At 43.8% G+C, this 23790-nt stretch overlaps 1 protein-coding gene across 2 annotated transcripts in view; it reads left to right on the top strand.

Annotated features, from left to right (window-relative positions):
- Nucleotides 1-23790, top strand: part of rt (Protein O-mannosyltransferase rt) — a 177102-nt gene that overhangs the window by 5696 nt on the left and 147616 nt on the right. Inside the window, exon 2 of one of the 2 annotated variants that reach the window (XM_053775319.2) lies at nt 11312-11359. The exons of the other annotated variant lie outside the window; for it this stretch is intronic. Within the exon in view, the coding sequence (XP_053631294.2) occupies nt 11312-11359 (48 nt within the window). The remainder of the gene's footprint in view (nt 1-11311; nt 11360-23790) is intronic. 2 annotated transcript variants of the gene reach the window in all.

Here is a 23790-nt window from a genome sequence, read left to right as displayed (position 1 = left end):
TCGCCTATTTGTGGCCCCGCCTCTTCACTGATTGCTACTGGGTCTTTTCTCTCTCTCTGCTCCATGAGCTTTATCAAACCTCGTCTTAAAACAGTGCATGGTTCCCGCCTCCACTACGTCACTTTCTAGGCTATTCCACTGCCTGACAACTCTGAAGAAATACTTCCTAACATCCCTTTGACTCATCTGAGTCTTCAACTTCCAATTGTGACCTCTTGTTTCTGTGTCCCATCTCTGGAACATCTCGTCTTAGTCCACCTTGTTTATTCTGTGCAGTATTTTATATGTCGTTATCATGTCTCCCCTGACCCTCCTGTCCTCCAGTTTCGTCAGGCCAATTTCCTTTAACCTTTCTTCGTAGGACAGTCCTCTTAGCTCTGGGACTAGTCTTGTTGCAAACCTTTGCACTTTCTCTAACTTCTTGACGTGCTTGACCAGGTGTGGATTCCAAACTGGTGCTGCATACTTCAGTATGGGCCTGACGTAAATTGTGTACAGGTTCTTGAACGATTCCTTACTGAGGTATCGGAACGCTATCCTTAGGTTTGCCAGACGCCCGTACGCTGCAACAGTTATCTGATTGATGTGCACCTCAGGAGATGTGGTCGGTATTATACTCGCCCCAAGATCACTTTTCTTGAGTGAGGTTTGCAGTCTTTGGCCACCTAGACTATACTGTGTCTGCGGTCTTTGCCCTTCCCCGATCTTCATGACTTGCATTTGGCAGGGTTAAATTCAAGAAGCCAGTTGCTGACCCAGGCTTGTAGCCTGTCCAGGTCTCTTTGTAGTCCTGCTTGATCCTCGACCGATTTGATTCTCCTCGTTAACTTCACATTATCTGCAAACAAGGACACTTCTGAGTCTATCCCTTCCGCTATGTCATTCACATATATCAAAAACAGCACAGGTCCTAGGACTGACCCCTGTGGAACCCCGCTTGTCACAGGCGCCCACTCGACACCTCGTCACGTACCGTGACTCACTGTTGCCTCCCTGTCAGGTATTCTGATCCATTGCAATGCCTTTCCTGTTGTGTGCCTAATCCTCTAGCTCTTCTAGTAACCTATTGTGAGGAACTGTGTCGAAGGCCTTCTTGCAGTCCAAGAAAATGCAGTCTATCCACCCCTCTCTCTCTCTTGTCTTACTTCTGTCACCTTGTCATAAAACTCCAGTAGGTTTGTGACACGGGATTTTCCTTCCCTGAAACCGTGCTGGTTGTCGATTATACACTGGTTTCTTTCCATGTACTCCTCCACTCTCCTGATGATCTTCTCCACGACTTTGCTTACTATACACGTTAGTGACACAGTTCTGTAGTTTAATGCCTCGTGTCTCATTTTTAAAAATTGGGGCTGCATTTGCCATCTTCCATACCTCGGGGAGTTACCCAGTTTCAATGGACGCGTTTAAGATCTTTGTTAGTGGCACACACAGCATCTCTGCTCCCTCTCCAAGGACCCATGGAGAGATGTCTGGTCCCACCGCCTTTGAGGTATCAAGTTCACATAGCAGCCTCACCTCCTCGGTTATGCGTACCTCATCCAATACTTGTTGGTGTACTTCCCTGTTCTGATTTCCTGGAGTCCTGCCGGTTTCCACTGTAAATACTTTTTTAAATCTCGTGTTGAGCTCCTCGCATACCTCTTGGTCTTTTCTTGTGAACTCCGGATCATCCTTCCTCAGTCTGATTACTGGGTCGTTGACTGTTGGTTTTCCTCCTGCTGTGGCTATACAACAGCTTCGGGTCAGGCTTGACTTTCGATTCTGTTATTTTCGTATTGTCGCTGAGTCTCCCTTCTTATCTGTGCATATTCGTTTCTGGCTCTTCGGCTGATCTCTCTATTTTCCTGGGTCCTTTGTCTTTTGTACCTTTTCCATTCTCTAGTACACTTTGTTTTTGCCTCCCTACACCTTTGGGTGAACCAAGGACTCGTTCTGGTCTTCCCATTATTTCTGTTTTCCTTGGGAACAAACCTCTCCTCTGCCTACTTGCATTTTGTTGTCACATAGTCCATTTCTTTTACAGGTTTTCCTGCCAGTTCTCTCTCCCACTGAACGTCTTGCAGGAAGTTCTTCATGCCTGTGTAGTCCCCCCTTTTGTAGTTTGGTTTTTCTCGTCCTATTCTTGCTACTCTCCACATGTAGCTCAACTATAGTCAAAGCATAGAACCACATGATCACTACCTCCTAGGGGCCTTTCATACATGATATCCTCAATGTCCGAACTACACAAGGTGAATACAAGGTCTAGTGTGTATGTGTGTAGCCTTACAACTTTTAAACTAGTGTCCAAAATGCGCAAAGGAAAATTAATCTTGAAAAAAAAATGCTATACAATGTCAGGAAACGGTAATTGTGTGGTTTGAGGGGGAGGCTTTGTGGTGGGTGGGTGGGTGACAACAATGTGGTGGTGAGGGAGTGACTCTCCGCCTCTCGTTGCTTTATAGTGTGCCAGTATTCATTTTTTTTTTTACCTCATTTTTAAGGACATCCCAGCGAGGCTTTAGCTCGCCGTGCTAGAGCTTTCGGCTCATGACAAAGAGAACCCGGGATCGATTCCTGGTAGGGAGAGACTTGTGGGAAAGACTTTCACCTGTTGCTCATATTCAGGTAAATGGTAAATATATACCTGGGAGTTAGCGTTGTTGGTCTCATCCTCAAGGAAGATAAACAAAACGCTAAGAATGTCGTCTCTCATCCTCACCAGTTTGTTACTGGCAATATTGTCTGGTTTACACACATCATAAAGGTGCACGAGTGACTGTACAAGTGCAGTATTCATCTGAAGCATGTAACCTCCTTGATCATTGTACCAAGCATCTATGCAGTGGTCAGATGAACCTCGGCTTAACACTCCTGGATCATACTCAGCTGGGTTAAGCCCTCTTTACCCACTCCTCTCACCAACGTAAGAGTATTTTTCCTGCGTCCTCACGTCCTAGCTCATCCATACCCCTACTCCCTCCTGTCCCTTCCTGCTCCTCCTGCTCCTCCTGCTCCTCCTGCTCCTCCTGCTCCTCCTGCTCCTCCTCCTCCTGCTTCTCCTCCTCCTGCTTCTCCTCCTCCTCCTGCTTCTCCTCCTCCTCCTGCTTCTCCTCCTCCTCCTGCTTCTCCTCCTCCTCCTGCTTCTCCTCCTCCTCCTGCTTCTCCTTCTCCTCCTGCTCCTCCTCCTCCTCCTCCTCCTACTCCTCCTCCTCTTGCTCCTCTTCCTCCTGCTCCTCCTCCTCCTCCTCCTCCTCCTCCTCCTGCTTCTCCTTCTCCTCCTCCTCCTGCTTCTTCTCCTCCTGCTTCTTCTCCTCCTGCTTCTCCTCCTCCTGCTTCTTCTCCTCCTGCTTCTTCTCCTCCTGCTTCTCCTCCTCCTCCTGCTTCTCCTCCTCCTGCTTCTCCTCCTCCTGCTTCTCCTCCTCCTAAGTTCTGTAGTTGTACTCTTGGACTGTTGGTAATCTCTAAAGGGAGATTTTACTTGTATGTTGAGTGAGGACCTACCTTGCCTCCTCCTTTTTTTTTCACCCCAAGAACTATGGAATTAGGCCAGTGACAAGTACTCTTTCTAATCAGACATCAAATTCCTGTTCTTCATCCTCACACTTGCCTTACCCTCCCTTCCCTCCCCCCGTCCCCAAACCGGCCCAGTGGATCCTGCAGACTGTGAACAAGTTATACGGGGTTTGGCAGGACGTGGGTGGTGGGTCCTCTTTCAACAAGAGTTTTCACTTTGCGACGAATCTGTTGAAAGACAATTGTGCACACTTCACCCATACCAAAACCACTTGTTCGCGGGTGCTCCTGCCTCCTCCCTCTCCACCTCCGAGTAGCTTGAGACATGCCGCAAACTGTAGACTATAATAATTATGATCTTTATTTCGATAATTACATGTTCATTGTATACAAGCCTAGATGACATCAATGACATACTACTGTACAGAAAGCTGCTTGTTTTTGCAGAGCATTTCGGACAAATTAGGTAAATTTTATCTCCAGGATGCGACCCACACCAGTCGACTAACACCCAGGTACCCATTTTACTGCTAGGTGAACGGGTACTGCACGTTTCATAAGAAAATACGTGCTAATTGTTTCCACTCGTACCGAGGATCAAATCACGGACGTCACTGTATGAGCCGAGTGCGTTAGCAGTCGGGCTACGTGACACCTAAATACTATAGAACATATATTTGTCCACGGCTTAGACCTTTTCTTCTCCTCGATTTTTCTAATTAAAGATGTGCCTGTAGGGATCTCTAGTAACTTTGATCAGTATTTTGATATTACTGTTTGTTTTTTTAACTGATGCTAGTTATTTTAGCCTGATGTAGTATTTGTTACCTGTAGTCTTTTCCGCAGACCCGTAGCCTGGTCCCAGACCAGGCTTCCTGGTGGTTTGCTGGCCTGATTGATCAGGCTGTTTGTGTCCGCCGACTGCAGTCCAACGCATGCACCACAGCCTTGCTGATTAGGAACTGATTTGAGCAATTTATCGAATTCCGTCTTGACTAAAGCCAGTGTTCGTGTTCAGTTTTTTGTTTATTTTTATTCTTGTATTTACTGTTGCTTGTCTATTTCTCGGGTTATGAGCGTTGTGTGGTTAAGTAGTTGTTGGTATACCTGACCCTCAACACCGCCCCCCCAACATCCCCCCAACACCCACGCTCTGTCATCCTTCCTGAAGGATGTTTCCGTGAATGAACGCCCCTACGGCCCGGTCTCGGACCAGGTCTCCTGGTGGATCAAAGCCTGATCAGCCAGTCTTGTTACTGCTGGCCGCATGTAGTTCAACGTACAAACCACAGCCAGGCTACAAACCTGGAGGGTATTCTGGGGTCATTCCCGTCGCCTCCCTTCCCTCGCTCTCTTGTTACCCCCTCCCCAAGTAGCCTACCCATGTAGTGTAGAAGAATGAATTTGTGAATTCAGGTGAGCAGTGTCAAAAGCAAAGGTGGAGAGAAGGTTACAGAGATCTTGTGGAAGAGACTTTGTAAATGGTCCAAGTCAGACCGAAACGTAGTAGTAAGTTCCTTTCGCTATATGCGGGTTATTTGTGTAGCCTACCCATCTCCGCTACAATACTGAATTTTATTAAAGCTGGCGATAAGCTCAGGATTAAAGTGCTGAGGTCTTTTAGTAACTGGGTATATACCCGTGTCCGCCTCGTGCACGTGTGTGCCAGCGTGCACGTGTGCGCCAAAGCATGTAACACTACTCAAAGCTAGTTTCTAAATATCGTTGCCAGAGTTGCTTGCGTGTGTGCGCATAGCAAGAGAAGGCATTTTTTTTTATTCGTCAAAATTGGACACATCAGCAGTGTGCTGCAGTCCTATTTCTGTGATAGCTTTTGTTCTCACTATCATATTCCATCACCCAGGATGGGGAAGACTTCGTTAGGGTAATGAGATATCGTCAGGCATTACCTAGCTTAATGGGAGGGGAAGAGAGCCTGTATAAATAAGGTGAAGGGTGTTATTGTGTTCAAAGGTGTACATAACTGGTTCAGAGAACCAACAAGTTGATAAATTACACATGTGCAATATTTGAGTATCTTTGTGGAAACGTTTAGTCACACAGTGGCTTCATCAGTCCACAAAGGTGTGTACATTGTATGTACAATGTACATAGGCAGGATGCACGTCGTATACACATAGCACTGATCTATCCTTGGGTTGGAAGCATCAATGTTTGCTGATAAATGGTTGACTCATGGCTGTCGTGCAGTAAATAAACCTCCACACTTATAAAAGGGAACTTCACACCTAACAAATTGGAAATTAAAAACTGCACGAAGTTTCATTACGTCCTAAATCATTAAGTCACGAATGAGATGAGAGAACCGTAAGAGCAGCCAGGTCAAAGATGAGGAGTCAGTAAAGGTTAGATCAAGTCACGACTGTTCTTGATCCAAGAATTTTAAAATGTACTGGAGGCAGCCAAGGATAGAAAACCAGCCGGGACTGAGATTAATATTAATATATAACGACAGAGAAGAAGATTGCACACGTGAGGTCTGCTTTCACTCTCGATGTATGTAGTTAGTAGGCGGTGGATGCCGACACTGTTTACTCGTAAACAACGGTTCACTTGGTATCGGTCGGCAAAAGTGTTCGATCACACTTCATAGTACACTGTTGGCAGATGTCAGAACTTAATGGTTGTTTCATCTGCTTGTCAACACTGATGGCGACCTTACAAAGATAGTAAGTTGAGAATATTGGCTGTAATGTTATTGGAATACATAGTTAAGATGTGCGTATTCACACTATTTTGTCTGGTCACAAATACTGCAATATTATTTGAAGTGAAAACTTCAAATTTCATTGTTTTGTACAACGTATATATTATTGTATTTTCAAAACTGAAATTACAATTTTACAATTAAATTATTTAAGTGTCAGGCTATTTATGTAAAATATTTGTGTAGCAGATAGTTTTAAATTATTGGAAGCATAGTTTTAAAACTTAAGTGAAGGTTACTGGGAATATTGAAAGTTTAAATGTCAAATAAAAAGTTTTACTGTGAAACGTAAGTGTTTCAAATATGTATGAAAATGATCTTAATAAGAATATAAGGAATAGGATCAATGCCATAAAATTTGGATTTCAAATATTTACACTGCTATATTGTAGTAGAACCACCAGTTGGGTTCTAGTAAGAACTTGTACTGGTTCACCCCCCCCCCATCCCCCCAGTGCCTCTTCTCGCGTATTCACAAAAGACTGATTGTTCCTGATGTTTTGTTTTTCTTGGCTTTACCCTCGACTTTAAGTAATATTAATTCTTAGTTACTTTGCTCTCCTGAGTTATACAAAGCAATTTGGGCTACATCATAGCGGTTTTTTTATATATATATTTTTAAATAAAGAAGCTTCGTATGCTTAAGAAGGGAAATAAGTCACTTTGGCTTCTTTGGGTTATCCTCGGTAATCTACACCATATATGACTACTTGTGTGTACCTGTGACTAAATAAACTTTCTTATAGGCCTGCTTTACTAGCCACAACATTGTGCCTCGAGGTTCGACTTGCTGTCAGTCTCCTCCCGGTCTGGTAGTTTACTGTCCGTCACACCGGAACACACACACTCGGGATTTGTCAAAATTATATGTAACTGAAAGTTATTTGCCATCTGTTACACCGTCTTAAAATAGTCATAATTTTTTTTTCGAAATATGTTAAGACTTTTCGTTATCCTCAGTTTAGTTAAACTGACAACAAAAAATCCTGGTCCCAGCCACGCTTCATGGAAAGGAGAATGATCTGAACTGATAACATGTGACTGGAGTAAAATGTATGCAGTGGGATTGGGAATTTATTCTTAGTATACCAGTGTGGGAATTTATTAAGCTCAAATAAATCCAATTGGGACCATTGTAAATAAAACCATAGATGTTTTAGTACCTATGCCAGCAAAACGAGTAGCGAAATCACGAGTCAGCACATTATTATTGATATGTTTACAATAATTTGGTAGATTACAGGGTTTAATTAGAATTAAAGTGTTAGAACTAATAATAGAATTAAAATATGCAGTTTTAGGCTTTAATATGCTTACATTAGATAGAAATGAGTAGGGAAAATTAGATAGACCTAGCGGTCCTCCAGTGAACTAGAGGAAGGACGCTGGTAGCCATCTCTTGAGTCCCACACTGTTTCCCAACGTTACCTGGCAGTTAACAACGGATTTGAGAGGCCTTAAAACGAATCGTGGATACGAATCTCTGCGCCAGATCCTCTGGCGATACTTGTTTCTGTAATTAACCCCCAAGTCACGTGGCCACAATACTGAGTGGGGAAATTCAGGGATAGCTAACTTATGGTTAATAAGCATACCCATGACCAACAATCACGTAATTTGTAATTGATATTTACTACCGTTTACAATTTTTCTCTGACAGTGTTGTACAAACCACTTGTGAGACTTGAGACGATACGAGTCTTGGGGGACCGTGTCGTCAGTCCTTGTTAGAGAGAGCTTGCAAGAAGGCAGACATTACACACATTTTCATGATCAGTCTGGTATACGTTTTCTTTAACATTAAAAAAAAAGGAATATTTCTAAGTGTCAGATGTGGCACTTTGACGTTTCCATGAAGTGAGTACTGTTATCACCTAAGGTAACACCAGCGTCTAGACAGTGTAGTCTGCTTCTCCATACATCCCGCTTAGTGAACAAACCTGTAAATCTTGAGTTCGTAGAAACTTGTAACAAAAATAGCCAGTTTGCTAGTGCACTATAACTTAACCCTGTGGGCTGTTAAGTGTTAGTACTTGTGGTTAGACAACTTGTTCACTTCAGATAGTTAAGTCCCAGCTGTGTCTGGGGACAAGCGACAGAATAAACTCAGGGAATATGATTTAATGAGAGAGGGACGGGTATCGTTTTTAAGAGATGCTTGTGAAGATGTCCCACTTGTATATACTTGTTAAACGTGTATGGGGATTGAGGGGAAGGAGGGGTGGAGCATACTGTTTGAGTGGCATCCATTTGGCAGCTGCGCTGAAGTTAGTGTGGCGGGACAGTTAGGATGGGAGACTTTTAGTGGACCATCAGGTTGGGATGTAGACAAGCCAGTGGTACAGAGTAGGCTGTAGATCCTCTTGATTGAAAGGATGGGAGGGAGGGAGGGAGGGAGGGTGGTACCTTGGTAGGTGAAGGTGGGTAGGTATCGTCTGGCCAGGAAACATATCTTAGGTGTGTGCAGGCAGTGACTGGGCAAAGTTACCAAAGTTGTATTTTTCACAGTATTAAAAGGACGTCATATTTCCTCGGCTGGTAGCACTCTTATCTCGCATACTGAGGGGTTCGTGGTTCGATCCCCGGCACGAGTAGAAACGTTGGGCAGGTTTCCTTATACCTGTGCCCCTAGCAGTAAGTAGGTACCTGGATGTTACTGTTATGGGTCGCATCCCGGGGGAGGGAGGCGTTAGTATACCACAGATAGCTGTCTTAGCTTTGAAATGATCCGAGGTAGGATAACTGCTGTTACCTTGTAAATTCAACTGTGCATATTTTTTTTTTTTACATGTATACCATACATAGTACTTAACATGTTTAATGTCCCAAGATTTCACCAGGCACATCTCGTGTGAGGGAGCAAGTTTGTGTTGGAGTGTGAGTGCAGGTGCTGGCGATCATGGAGGCTACAGTGGGAGATTTATTGTGTTTCTGGAGTGTAGTCGTCGTCACCTTGCAAGGTGCGTGATGGCGGCGGTGACGGGTAGAAATCACTGAGGTGAGAGAGGATCTCCAGCGGCCGGCCCCAACCTGGATGACACGTACAATCCTAGCTACTTTCTCCTCGGCTGGATGACTGCTCTCTGGACTTGCCTACCATCATTACTTGTTTTTCCTCCTCGCTTTCTCTTCATTCCCTTTCTCCTGACGCTGAACGTCCCATTTCCTACCCACATCCACGATTCCTTTCCCCATATCTCGCCACCCCTTCTATATTTTGGTTTTTCGCTATCACCTCTGGAGCGCACATTGCGGACCATCATCCTGTTCATGCCCCTGTGCAGTATATATAGGCTCTCGTGCAGCCTGCGCTGTTGCGTATCCTGTATCCAGTTTCTTTGAGGATTCTGCTGTTAACTGAACGTGTTGACCCCAGAGAGCCGTAAGCTGGGTGGGTTTGTGCTACTTGTTTCATCCTGGGTGCATGTCTGGCAATCTCTTGCACTGCCATTGCAGCTAGAGGCGCACCCTGCGCCGTGTTGCCCTTCTGTGGACAGCTATATTGTTTGCCCTTGTATTTGTTCTGGCTTTTACGTTACTTCCGTTTAGAAGGTAGGATCATCTCTCTGAATGTTTCTAGATGCGCTTAACGTCAAGGATGACCTTTTCTTGTAGCATGATTCAATTTGGGGTTCAGGGATTGTTGTCACTGAGCTGAAGAGTGAGAATGGTTACAGGCTAAAGGAACACTGTATACAGTTATCAGTAATCAATGCTGAACTCCAGACTTTTCTTTGTTCTTTCCCTGATGCTCACTCTAAGTTTTTTTCCATTGGCTTCCACACCTCTGGCTCAGGCACAACCTCCTATTGTCCATCCTGTGGCCCAAAAAATATTGGTTCTTGGCTGGTCCTTCAGGCTCCACTACAATGTGTGTTCTGGTGGTATCTGAGGCATATTGTGGTCTGGGGTAATGAAGAGGCTGTTATGAAGTGTCCTCTTCAGCCTTTTTTCTCAGTGGTAGTGGGCAGAGTTCATGGTAATTTAACGTGTAAATGATAGTGTTGCAGGGCCTTAGACTAGCAACAAACTGTACAAGATTCTGTAAAACGTAGAATTTGCTTTAACTAATTCTAAATGACCCTTCAAGGAAAGGTGCCCTAAGTCAGTAAAGGGCTCTTGATTCAAGGAATTAGAGCTATCCTTCACTTTGATCTAAATTGCTCCCATTCCCCAGCCGCTGTTTAGCTCCCTATGGATTTAGCGCTTTCCCAAACGTACAATTTGAATTTTTATAATTCATGGAGAAGATTCTTTAAATTGAAGCACCTCTTTGCAGGTGTTCCTACGTGTGTGACGCTTCAGGCATCAGTTTGCAGGTACTCCTGCCCGTGAGACTTCTGGTATGCTGCTGATTATGGGGAACATTTTTAAGTGTTCACCCGCGGCTTGAGCCTGTCTTTCCTCAGAGTCGTGGATGTTACTATTACTGAGGTACCTGGGGGAAATTTTTAGGTGTTCTTTGACCTTGATTTTAATTGTTCTTATAGTTGTGTAATTTTTTGTTAATGTTAACGAATTTGTTTTTTTCTCTTGGGAGTGTTATTGTGCGAGATTGTATATTATTCTTTTGTTTAAAGAACATAAAGGCACAATACCGTGACTGGAACAATACACAAATAACCCGCACATAGAGAATAAAACTTGTGACGACTTTTTGTGTTGAATGTTTTCCATAGGTTAAAGTTCTTTGTAAATACAGCAGACTCTTTCCATCATGAAATTTGTCACCTAAATCAAAATAGTGTAATTATAGTCCTGTCACTTCCTTGTTTATGTACATAATATACATTGGACCTTCTGGTTATGCAATGACTAGTTAGCCATGAGAATCTAGCGACATTCGACGAGGTAATTGTAAATATAATGATAAAATAACGTGTGTATTCCCATATTCATTTAGTGGGATACCTTTAAGCTGGTGAAGGGCTCTCGATTACCATCCCCCCTTTCCCAGGCTCAACATGACTCCTGCGGGTTTAGCAGTTCTCCATGAATATAATACAATGTACATAATGTGAGCAGGCGAGGTCGGCAGGTGAGTGCTGTTGCTTGTGGAGGTAGTAACTTGGTGGGTTGTTGCAGGTGTGTGACGGTGGCCCCAAGACTGACACCACCACCCTGGACCGCAAGGCAAGTGTCCTACACTACTGTGTTGTTGCCTCTTGTTGCTCACTCCCGCTTCATAACCTTTCCCATGCCGAGTGGCTGTTTATATCCTATTGATGCTGCCCGACTGTTCATACCTTGCTGATGCTGCTTGGCTTCATTTCACCCTGCTGATGGTACTTGGCTTCATATCGCCCTATTGATGTTGCATGGATGTTCATATCGCCCTGTTGATACTACTATGTTCTTCATATAGTAAAGATATATGATAAATCAATGTCCTATCCTCACAACGACGAGTGCATTACAGAAGAAAGTTTAGGGTTGACAGCCTGCACAGACTAACCTGGACAAGTTTAGCCAAATCTAACCTATCCAATATAGCGAACCTAATCAACCCTTCTAACCAAACCTTTCCTAGGTGGCGCCCTAATCTCTCCTAGGTGTTGCTGCATGAAGATCTGTTAGTGTTGTTTTTAAACCTCTTATTTATCCATGAATTTTAGCTATTTTATCTAAAACCTTAATCATCGAGAAGTGAAATATTTGAATTTATCGTTTGTTCATGGTTATATATGTATTAAAATATACTTATTCCGTGTATTGTTTTAGTGAATATTTGGGTTTGCCATTAAGGAGATAATACCAAGTGGCTGAAGTTTCATTTCTTAATGCAGAAAATGCTTTGTTGACCTGTAAAACTCGATCACAGTAGTACAGTAATAGTCGAAGCTGATTTTTTACTTTGGCGTTTTAAACATGGATTGTAGCGAGAGTCTCAAGTCTTAACAAATTACGATTGCAAGATGTCTTGGTAACTGTGTGCACAGGCCTCTACGAACGCTTGAGTAAATTTATTCACGAACATGATGAAAGATGCATGACGTTACCTGTACACATGATTGCTGCATGGCCTCGGTGGAACTGATGGTAGGGATCACTGTGAAGTAAGCTGGTGAAACCAGCTAATTTTTTTTTTTTTTTAGATAACTTGAGAATAGTTTGCGAGGAACACTTTTTTTACTTGAGGGGTAAGGAGCAGTTTTATTTTGTGTAGGGCAAAGTGGAGCACGTAATCTCTTGATAATTCTTCGTCCACATAGCCGCAAAAAAAAAAAAGTATATAACCATTGCTTGGTTGCATGGTGTAGAAATATAAATGAAGTAATGCTTTACCTGTTAAAAATATGGAACAAGATTGATTCATCACCATATAATTAAAATTGTAGGTTCGTTTGTCTTGTTAAATGGACAGTGTTGTTTAATATCTTTATTATGCCCCCCCATACCCATCCTGTGGGAATCGACAGTGTCAAGGGCCTTATACAGTAGGGCCCCGCTTTACGGCGTTTCGACTTAAGACGTTCTGCTAATACGGTAATTTCAAATTATGACCAAAACTCGCTATACGGCTCCCCATCTTTCTAATAAGGCGTACCCCACCCAGTATGTTTACATTCTTCGTATATGAAATTAACTGACAGGGGCAGTTATCCTGCTGCAGCTCATCTCCAAGGCCAGGCCTATGTAAGTTATACACCACCTCAAAAATGAAACATTTAACAGCCTGCTAACACCCAGGTATCTGAACTGAATAAACTGAGAGCCTGGAAACTAAGTTGACTGGGTAGTTTAAAATTAAAGGGAGACAGAGAGGAAAGGACCGAAAAAAAATCCAGAGAATCTTGAAGCGTTACTAAATGATGACAGAGGCAGTGATATCATGCATTTGGGCAGGGAGGAATAATATCTGGCAGGCGTACCCCTCAAGGAAGGTTTCTTGATTTTAGTGAGGGGCTCTTGATCTAGGGAATTGGATCTGCTCCGGTTCCCTGAATTGAGCCTGAATACCTTCCATCCCCCCACATACGCTGTATAATCCTACGGGTTTAGCGCTCCCCATGATTATAATTATAATCTGGCAGGCGTCATGAACCAGAGTGGATTGAAAATAATGCGTGAGGCAGTGGATTAGGAGTAGTTGGTGTATGTTAAATACAGTATATACACGAGAGAAGGAAGGTATCTAAGAATTAGCAGAGCATACATAATTTCTGTGTAGGTGGGTAGATGTAGGGGGAGGGGGGGAAGGAAAGAGACAGAAGAATTATAAGGAAATAAGTCTTTCGAGTATTCCGGGTAACTTTTAGAGCAGAATTCTTTTTGAAAGAGATAGGGGTGGGATTGCTGAGGAACGATGAGGATTTTGGAAGGTTAGGGGATGTGTAGACTAAGTGTTTACATTGAAAAATACAAGTGAGCAGTACAAAGACATTTGGCGCTTTTGTGGACTTAGAGAAGGCAGAAGGATGGGTAGCAGAAATTCGGTAGAGGTTTCAAGTGTATGGAATAGGCTATTATAAAGAATGTTAACGAGAGTGAAACTCAGGTTATGTAGGTGAGAAGGACTACTTTCCAAGAGATTTGCAATGTTACCATGATTAATATAATTGTAGATGATGTAGTAAAAAGTGAATGGTAGGGTGTTGGGAACGTGAGATTATGATGATGAATCTGATGCAATATGGGAATTGTCAGGGTTATTCATTTTGAGGATGACTCTTCTTTTGGGAGAAGTTGCAAAGGTTGCTGGGGGAGTTTAGGCTATTATGTACTTGGATGAAATTAAAAAATAAATGAACAAAGAAGAACATGGTGATGAAAAATAATAGTTTATGCAATGAAAACTGGATAAATTGGAAGGAGGGAGTATGGTGGAATTGAATGTATTTTGATAATTAGGAAGAAGGGTGGGAAACCTGTCATATGTGGCATTTTGCCAAGGAGAGGAGTTGGAAATGAATGGTTGTCCAGAGCAATTGGTGTCAATTGCTGGCTGGACAAATACTGTAAGGAAAATGCGGTAACATTCATTGACAAATGGGACCTCTTCTATGGCAGAAATGACATGTATGCCAGGGATGGGGTTCACTTGTCTAGGTGTGGGGTGGGAGCACTGGCCAACGCAGTGGAGGGAGCTGTTAGGTCTTTAAACTAGGAATAGTTAGTGGTATGGGTTTTGGCGGGAAAACTGTGAAGTCGCAGGGTAGTAACATGAGTACTAGGAAAACTAGTAATAGGCAAAATGAGGAGGATATTGGAAAGCCAGTGGCACTAATTGACAATGACAGTAATAGGTTTAGTGGAATAACAGAAAGGAGCAGGAAGGGTAAAGAGATAGGAGGGTCATTAAATATTTATTACACAAATAGTCGCAGTGCTAGGAATAAGATGGACGAGTTGAGACTAGTTGCCAGTGCAGGTAACATAGATGTATTTGCCATTACTGAGACGTGGTTTAATTCAAAAAGTCGGGACATGCCTGCAGAATGTCACATTCAGGGTTTTAAATTGTTCCAAGTAGATAGAAGTATCGGGAAGGGAGGTGGGGTGGCATTGTATGTCCGAGATCGCTTGAACTGTTGCATAAAAACGGGTATTAAGTCTGAAGTAACACATACAGAGTCTGTTTGGATAGAATTTTCAGAGGGACATGAAAAATTAATTTTAGGTGTGATATACCGTCCCCCAAATTTAGATAGGGACCAGGGGAGACTACTATGGGAGGAAATTGTTAGGGCCACAAGGCACGATAATGTAGTAATTCTAGGAGACTTTAACTTTAGTCATATTGATTGGAATTTCTTGACTGGGAATTTAGAATCATACGATTTCTTAGAAGTAGTTCAGGATTGTTTTTTGAAGCAGTTTGTGACAGAACCTACAAGGGGTAATAACCTGCTTGACTTAGTTCTGGCAAACAATGAATCCCTTGTTAATAATTTAGAAGTTTCAGAGGAACTGGGTGCTAGCGACCACAAATCAATTACATGCAGAATTGAATGGAAGTATGATAGTAGGGATAACTCAGTAACAGTCCCAGATTTTCGCTTAGCAGATTACGATGGGCTTAGAGAACACTTATCATCTGTTGACTGGGGTAACGAGGAGAGCTATCAATATGACAGTTTTCTGAACACAATACATGCTGCTCAAAGAACGTTTATCCCTTATAAGGAAATAAGATCAAATAGAAATGACCCAAAATGGATGAATAATAGGCTGAAATATCTACTAGGGCATAAGAAAGGAATTTATAGGCGTATCAAAAGAGGCGAGGGTCATCTTATGAATCAGTATATTGACATTAAGAGGGACATTAAAAAGGGGATAAGAAAAGCTAAAAGGGACTATGAAATTAAAGTTGCTAGGGATTCTAAAACTAACCCAAAAAGTTTTTTCCAGGTCTATAGAACAAAAGTCAGAGATAAGATAGGTCCCCTTGAACATCAAAATGGTATACAATACCGACAGGTTGTTAGGTAAGACACATATGCAACAGTTAGACAACTTTATTCCGAAACGTTTCGCCTACACAGTAGGCTTCTGAAGAAGCCTACGTTTCGGAATAAAGTTGTCTAACTGTTGCAAATGTGTCTTACCTAACAACCTGTCGGTATTGTATACCATTTTGATGTTCATCTTGTCAGACACTGCAACACGTGGCATCTTGATACAGAAAACACCTTGAACAAGCTTTTCAAGTGAGAAGGGTTGGATCTGAGAGGGACATGACCTCTCAGTTGCCTCTCACTACTACTATTACTACTACTACTACTACTCTTCAGATAGTTCCTGACTATGGAACTGAACTTCTCCAGGCCGAGGGACTGACAACCTCAAATTCTACGACTTTAAGGGTGATGGACTGATTACATCGTCTTCACATCTCTACTGTTCCTGCCTACTTTCTGTATTCGACTGAAGAAGCCTACTGTGTAGGCGAAACGTTTCGGAATAAAGTTGTCTAACTGTTGCATATGTGTCTTGCCTAACATAGGTCCCCTTAAAAATAACTATGGGCATCTTACTGACAAAGAGAATGAAATGTGCTCGATTTTAAATAATTATTTTCTCTCGGTTTTTACACAGGAAGACACTAATAATATTCCGGTAATTAATTTTTATAGTGGATCAGAAGATAAATTATGTAACATCACAGTCACTAGTGAAATGGTTGTGAAGCAGATAGACAGACTGAAGCAAAATAAGTCACCGGGTCCTGATGAGGTTTTTTCAAGGGTTCTAAAGGAATGCAAAATGGAAGTCTGTGAACCATTAACTAATATTTTTAATTTATCTCTTCAAACAGGTGCAGTGTCTGATATGTGGAAGATGGCTAATGTAATTCCTATTTTTAAAACAGGGGACAAGTCGTTACCGTCAAATTACCGCCCAATAAGCCTGACCTCAATTGTAGGCAAATTACTAGAGTCAATTATAGCTGAGATTATAAGAAGCCATCTCGATAAGCATAGCTTGATTAATGATACTCAGCATGGATTCACAAGAGGCCGGTCTTGTCTAACTAATTTATTAACTTTCTTCAGTAAAGCTTTTGAGGCTGTTGACCACGATAAAGAATTTGATATTATTTACTTAGATTTTAGTAAGGCATTTGATAGAGTTCCGCACCAAAGACTGTTGAAGAAAGTAGCAGCTCATGGCATTGGGGGAAGGGTGCTCTCGTGGATCGAATCATGGCTCACAGACAGGAAGCAAAGAGTGTCCATAAATGGGGTTAAATCCGAGTGGGGATCAGTAACAAGTGGCGTTCCACAGGGATCAGTCTTGGGCCCGTTGTTGTTTATAATATATATCAATGATCTTGATGAAGGAATTACTAGTGATATGAGCAAATTCGCCGATGACACGAAGATAGGTAGGATAATTGATTCAAACGTAGATGTTAGGGAACTTCAGGAGGATTTAGACAAACTCTACTCTTGGTCAGAAAAGTGGCAGATGCAGTTCAATGTAGATAAATGCAAGGTTCTGAAGCTCGGGAGTGTCCATAACCCTAGCACTTATAAGTTAAATAATGTAGAACTTAACCATACAGATTGCGAAAAGGACTTGGGGGTTATGGTAAGCAGTAACCTTAAACCAAGACAGCAATGCCTAAGCGTACGTAATAAGGCAAATAGATTACTGGGATTTATATCAAGAAGTGTAAGCAACAGAAGTCCAGAGGTCATACTGCAGCTTTATACATCATTAGTAAGGCCTCACCTAGATTATGCAGCTCAATTCTGGTCTCCATATTACAGAATGGACATAAATTCGTTAGAAAACATTCAGCGTAGGATGACTAAATTAATACATAGCATTAGAAATCTTCCTTATGAAGAAAGATTGAAGACTCTTAAGTTACATTCACTTGTTAGACGAAGAATGAGGGGAGACCTGATCGAAGTGTATAAGTGGAAGATAGGTATTAATAAAGGGGATATTAACAAGGTCTTGAGGATATCTCTCCAAGAGAGAACCCGCAGTAATGGATTTAAATTAGATAAGTTTAGATTTAGAAAGGACATAGGAAAGTTGTTAGGTAAGACACATATGCAACAGTTAGACACCTTTATTCCGAAACGTTTCGCCTACACAGTAGGCTTCTTCAGTCGAATACAGAAAGTAGGCAGGAACAGTAGAGATGTGAAGACGATGTAATCAGTCCATCACCCTTAAAGTCGTAGAATTTGAGGTTGTCAGTCCCTCGGCCTGGAGAAGTTCAGTTCCATAGTCAGGAACTATCTGTTGCATATGTGTCTTACCTAACAACCTGTCGGTATTGTATACCATTTTGATGTTCATCTTGTCAGACACGACATAGGAAAGTATTGGTTTGGAAATAGGGTAGTTGATGAGTGGAACAGTCTACCTAGTTGGGTTATTGAGGCTAGGACTTTGGGTAGTTTCAAATTTAGGTTGGATAAATTGGTTTAGAAAGACACGTAAGCAAACACTATAACATATTTATTAGAAAACGTTTCGGTCCTGGGACCTTGAACAAGGTCCCAGGACCGAAACGTTTTCTAATAAATATGTCATAGTGTTTGCTTACGTGTCTTTCTAAACCAACTTGTCGGTATTTATTACCAAGGTTTATACCAGGTTGGATAAGTACATGAGTGGGAGGGGTTGGATTTGAGTGGGACTTGCACATCAGAGCTTATTTCTTGGGTAGCATTGAAAATTGGGTTGGTCAAATGTTTGTTAGTGGGATGAATTGTAAAGGACCTGCCTAGTATGGGCCAACAGGCCTGCTGCAGTGTTCCTCCTTTCTTATGTATGTTCTTATTAGGGCGTGAACGAGTCGGCAGATGTGTATAGAAAACGAGGCGTACCATGCAACAGATAATGGGAAAAGGTAGGTGGAGTGTTGGCTGTTGAAGCATCTGTTGAAAGTTTTTTCTATGGCGGCAGAAAAAAAGAGCATGTACCATGAGTACAGTGTACCAACAATGTTTAATGTGTGAGGTGTGAGCTTCAAATATTGCAGCGTGAAGGCTGGAAGCCGCAGACCTGTCATGTTTGTGAACTGTCACGTGGGCATTATGAAAAGCATTTGGTAGTAATTAGACATTGTGAAGTTACGAGAGGTATAACTCGGGAGGGTTTTTGCTGTGTTTGGGCATTTAGAGACTGGAAGAGAATAGGATTACCGAAAGGGTGTATAAATCGTAGGTAGGTGGTAGAATGGGTGGGGGTCGTCCCATGAGGAGTTGGTGTAGAAGTTTTAAGTAGTAGGAGCTCGAGCATCTAGCAGGCGTGTTTCCCAATAAAGATACCCAAGAGTTGCACATGTATAATTTATCAACGTGTCGGTTCTCTGAACCATTCATCTACAATCCTGTCACACTGCAACTTCTTGGGATCTTAATACTTGGGAATTCTTCGCTTGCCTAACCCTTGGGCACGATCTACTTCCACATTGAACAAATGTAACACCACCTACGACTGCTGCACCTCTCCTGCCTACGGTTTATAAGCTGCTTCTCCAGACATGTGCTGTATTCTATTCAAGATTGATGGACTGACCACATCGACTCAAGGTTGAGGGACTGATTACCTCATTCTCCTCCTGTTCTTCAAGATTCTCCTTGTAAAGTAAAAGGACACAAGTGCAACTAATGTGACATTTATTGTGGCAACGTTTCGCTCTCCAGGAGCTTTATCAAGCCATTACGTAATGGCTTGATAAAGCTCCTGGAGAGCGAAACGTTGCCACAATAAATGTCACATTAGTTGCACTTGTGTCCTTTTACTTTACATATTGTCGGTAATTCTACCAACTTTATTACAAGATTCTCCTTTGTATGGACTGATGAAGCCACTGTGGCGAAACGTTTTCTCAATAAAGATACCCAAGAGTTGCACATGTCTAATTTATCAGTAAAATTTTGCTAAATATGATTTATTAGTTGAGTGTAACAAGCGACTTAACCCAGTGTGTGTTAAGGCTGTTACCTGTCCTTTATATGCTGAGCATGCGGCCAGACTAATTAGGCATTGATCTAGTGCTGTGTTGCATGATTGCTCTTGCTTAATGTACGGGTGTATATCTTTCTCTCTAGGACTAATAACGTTGATGTAGTGGTAAATACTCAAGTAATGAATTCCAGCGGCTTCGATATTTAATGGCTAATGCATCTCCCATTAATTTAGTGTGCGGGCAAATTTCTGACTTCTGACACCAGTCGTCTCCTACCGAAGTAGGATTACCCGAGAAAGAGGACACACCATCACTCCATCACCGTCTTGCCAAAGGTGCGGTATTACAGCTCAGTTAACATAAGAATGGAGGAACACTGCAGGAGGCCTACTGGTCCATACAAGTCAGGTCCTTATCAAAATCACCACTACTCAAAGCTACCCAAGAATTAACTCCCGTACCCACGACACCAATCAAACTCAGCCTCTCCCACTCATTTGTCCAATCTCTTTTTAGAGCTCCTCCGAACTGCGATATGCCCACCCCTCCAGAGTACAAGCACTGTACTCACCACCTCCCGGGCTCAAGTGCGGCTAACCTATTTCCCTGAATATCTTCATAAATATTACTTTGATCATACTTCAACAGCAGGTAGTCATAAAACCCACTTGCCTCGACGCTTGTTTAACACGCTCACGACGCCTGTTGGGTGTCCAGGCCCCTCATACGGAACCTTATTTATACCCTCCAACCATTCCTAGGACGGCCCCTACAGTTCCTTCCTCCACTACTGATTTAAACACCCAAGTCAACTTATTTTGTTCAGTCTCCGTGTCCAGTAATCCATTCTCAGCCCTCTGGATAATACTTTTAGTAACTCCACACCAAATCTCCAAAATACGAATTCTCTTCATAGTATTCACACTATACATTGCCCTTAGACATCTCCATTACCTCCAACTTCCTCGCTGCAACGTTTGAAAAACATGTATACTGACACATTAAAAACTATATATACTGATACATTCCCCCCTCTTTTTTTTCTCTCTATGCATAACTTACTTTGTCAGCCCGTATACCAGTTCACTCCCAGATATCTGAACACATTCACTTCCTCAATACTCCCTCCTTCCAGTCTTTCATTACCTACTTTTTTTTTTTTGTTACTCTCATCACCTCTCCCACATTTTTAATTTCTTTCTTGTATATGCCCTCCCAACTTTGTCAACAAACCTTTGCCACTTATTTTCAGAACCTCCCAACAGCAGTGTCATCGGCTAAAAACAACTGAACTCTCACTTTATTAGATTCTTTATCTTTTAATCTACCTGTAGAGTATTCAGAGGATTACACCTTTGCCGCCCGGTCCCAGGCCAGGCTTCCCGATGGATGACCTGATCAGTCCGGCTGTTGGTGCTACACGTATAAATAGTGTGTTGAACATTCAAATGGCATAAAATACCGACAGGTATTTTATGTGTCTTACCTAACAAATAGTGTGTTGCTGGGCCTGCCCAGGAACACTAAAAATGTTTGTTATTGGATTACACGTTCAACCTGTGGATCTGATGTAATACTAAGTAGTGTCAAGGTGAGCCACCTTGTATGTACATACATGGTTGAGTGGGTATAGTTGGAATTCAGTTAGAAAGAATTGTAGAACTTTCAAAACACTTGTTGAATGATTCTCTCACTTTGTTCGTCTATTTTTAACTTTATCAAGGCGATGTAGAAACTGATTCAGTCGTAATGGATAAATTGGTTTGAATGAGGGGCTGTTATGTCGTTTCCCGTTTATTCTTGTAAGCTATCATGTTGAGGTTCACTGGTATCGATGCGTGGTAGTGGTATCCTCAGCGCCATGTTTGTGTATGCAATGTTTATAGCATAGCTGTGGTTTAAATAGCTTTAAAGTTAAGCTTAATATTTTTTTTTAAACATAATTAATTTCAATCAGTTCGCGATAAAGTGAATGGAGAGACGAGTGTAATTAGGTGTTCGTGGGCAAGATGTTATCTGGGACAGTCATGTTAAGTGGAAGCATTTTTAATGAAGGAATCAGTTTTATTCCGTAACTTCAGTATAAGCCGGAAACCACCTATGTGAGGTAGAAGTAATAAAGCACATTTGGACCAAGAGCTGGAGCTAAACGTGCTTTTGGGTAAGAAAGTGCTGGTTGTTTATTGTAAAATAAAATTCTGGGTAGTTAGGATTGTAATTGGTGAAATAACAATAGCGACTTTGTTTCTTGGTTAAGTTATTATTTGCTCAGAAGCAGTTGTTGGTGGTGCAGGTCCTCGCCAGTGTTGGTGGTGCAGGTCCTCGCCAGTGTTGGTGGTGCAGGTCCTCGCCAGTGTTGGTGGTGCAGGTCCTCGCCAGTGTTGGTGGTGCAGGTCCTCGCCAGTGTTGGTGGTGCAGGTCCTCGCCAGTGTTGGTGGTGCAGGTCCTCGCCAGTGTTGGTGGTGCAGGTCCTCGCCAGTGTTGGTGGTGCAGGTCCTCGCCAGTGTTGGTGGTGCAGGTCCTCGCCAGTGTTGGTGGTGCAGGTCCTCGCCAGTGTTGGTGGTGCAGGTCCTCGCCAGTGTTGGTGGTGCAGGTCCTCGCCAGTGTTGGTGGTGCAGGTCCTCGCCAGTGTTGGTGGTGCAGGTCCTCGCCAGTGTTGGTGGTGCAGGTCCTCGCCAGTGTTGGTGGTGCAGGTCCTCGCCAGTGTTGGTGGTGCAGGTCCTCGCCAGTGTTGGTGGTGCAGGTCCTCGCCAGTGTTGGTGGTGCAGGTCCTCGCCAGTGTTGGTGCAGGTCCTCGCCAGCGTTGGTGGTGCAGGTCCTCGCCAGCGTTGGTGGTGCAGGTCCTCGCCAGCGTTGGTGGTGCAGGTCCTCGCCAGCGTTGGTGGTGCAGGTCCTCGCCAGCGTTGGTGGTGCAGGTCCTCGCCAGCGTTGGTGGTGCAGGTCCTCGCCAGCGTTGGTGGTGCAGGTCCTCGCCAGCGTTGGTGGTGCAGGTCCTCGCCAGCGTTGGTGGTGCAGGTCCTCGCCAGCGTTGGTGGTGCAGGTCCTCGCCAGCGTTGGTGGTGCAGGTCCTCGCCAGCGTTGGTGGTGCAGGTCCTCGCCAGCGTTGGAGGTGCAGGTCCTCGCCAGCGTTGGAGGTGCAGGTCCTCGCCAGCGTTGGCGGTGCAGGTCCTCGCCAGCGTTGGCGGTGCAGGTCCTCGCCAGCGTTGGCGGTGCAGGTCCTCGCCAGCGTTGGCGGTGCAGGTCCTCGCCAGCGTTGGTGGTGCAGGTCCTCGCCAGCGTTGGTGGTGCAGGTCCTCGCCAGCGTTGGTGGTGCAGGTCCTCGCCAGCGTTGGTGGTGCAGGTCCTCGCCAGCGTTGGTGGTGCAGGTCCTCGCCAGCGTTGGTGGTGCAGGTCCTCGCCAGCGTTGGCGGCGCATGGCCGCGCCAGCGTTGGCGGTGCAGGTCCTCGCCAGCGTTGGCGGTGCAGGTCCTCGCCAGCGTTGGCGGTGCAGGTCCTCGCCAGCGTTGGCGGTGCAGGTCCTCGCCAGCGTTGGCGGTGCAGGTCCTCGCCAGCGTTGGCGGTGCAGGTCCTCGCCAGCGTTGGCGGTGCCGGTCCTCGCCAGCGTTGGCGGCGCATGGCCGCGCCAGCGTTGGTGGTGCAGGTCCTCGCCAGCGTTGGCGGTGCAGGTCCTCGCCAGCGTTGGCGGTGCAGGTCCTCGCCAGCGTTGGCGGCGCATGGCCGCGCCAGCGTTGGCGGCGCAGGGCCGCGCCAGCGTTGGCGGTGCAGGGCCGCGCCAGCGTTGGTGGTGCAGGGCCGCGCCAGCGTTGGTGGTGCAGGGCCGCGCCAGCGTTGGCGGCGCATGGCCGCGCCAGCGTTGGTGGTGCAGGGCCGCGCCAGTGTTAACGTTAACCACTAGGAGTGACTGAATTTTTTTCTTTAGGAAACTTTAGCAGTGACTTTCACTGCGTAATATAAACAGATTGTATAGTGTTGATCTTGCTGTTTTTGGGAGCTTTTCTCTCGATGCTGGGGCACCTCCCCGTAGTCACGGGGTTTGAGAGGCCTCAGAGCCTAAAAAAAAAAAAAACACTAAATAGTTGAGAGATTTTTCCCTTTCGTATTTTTTTTTTGTGATAATTTCTTTTGAATTTTAGCCTATGAAATAAATTGTGGATTGGACTCAGACTGATGGACTTACTTT

This window comes from Cherax quadricarinatus, chromosome 1, assembly GCF_038502225.1.
Source record: "Cherax quadricarinatus isolate ZL_2023a chromosome 1, ASM3850222v1, whole genome shotgun sequence".
Classification (NCBI taxonomy): Eukaryota; Metazoa; Arthropoda; class Malacostraca; order Decapoda; family Parastacidae; genus Cherax; species Cherax quadricarinatus.
The sequence above is the reverse complement of the archived record's forward strand: the minus strand, read 5'-3'. Positions and strand labels throughout refer to the sequence as shown.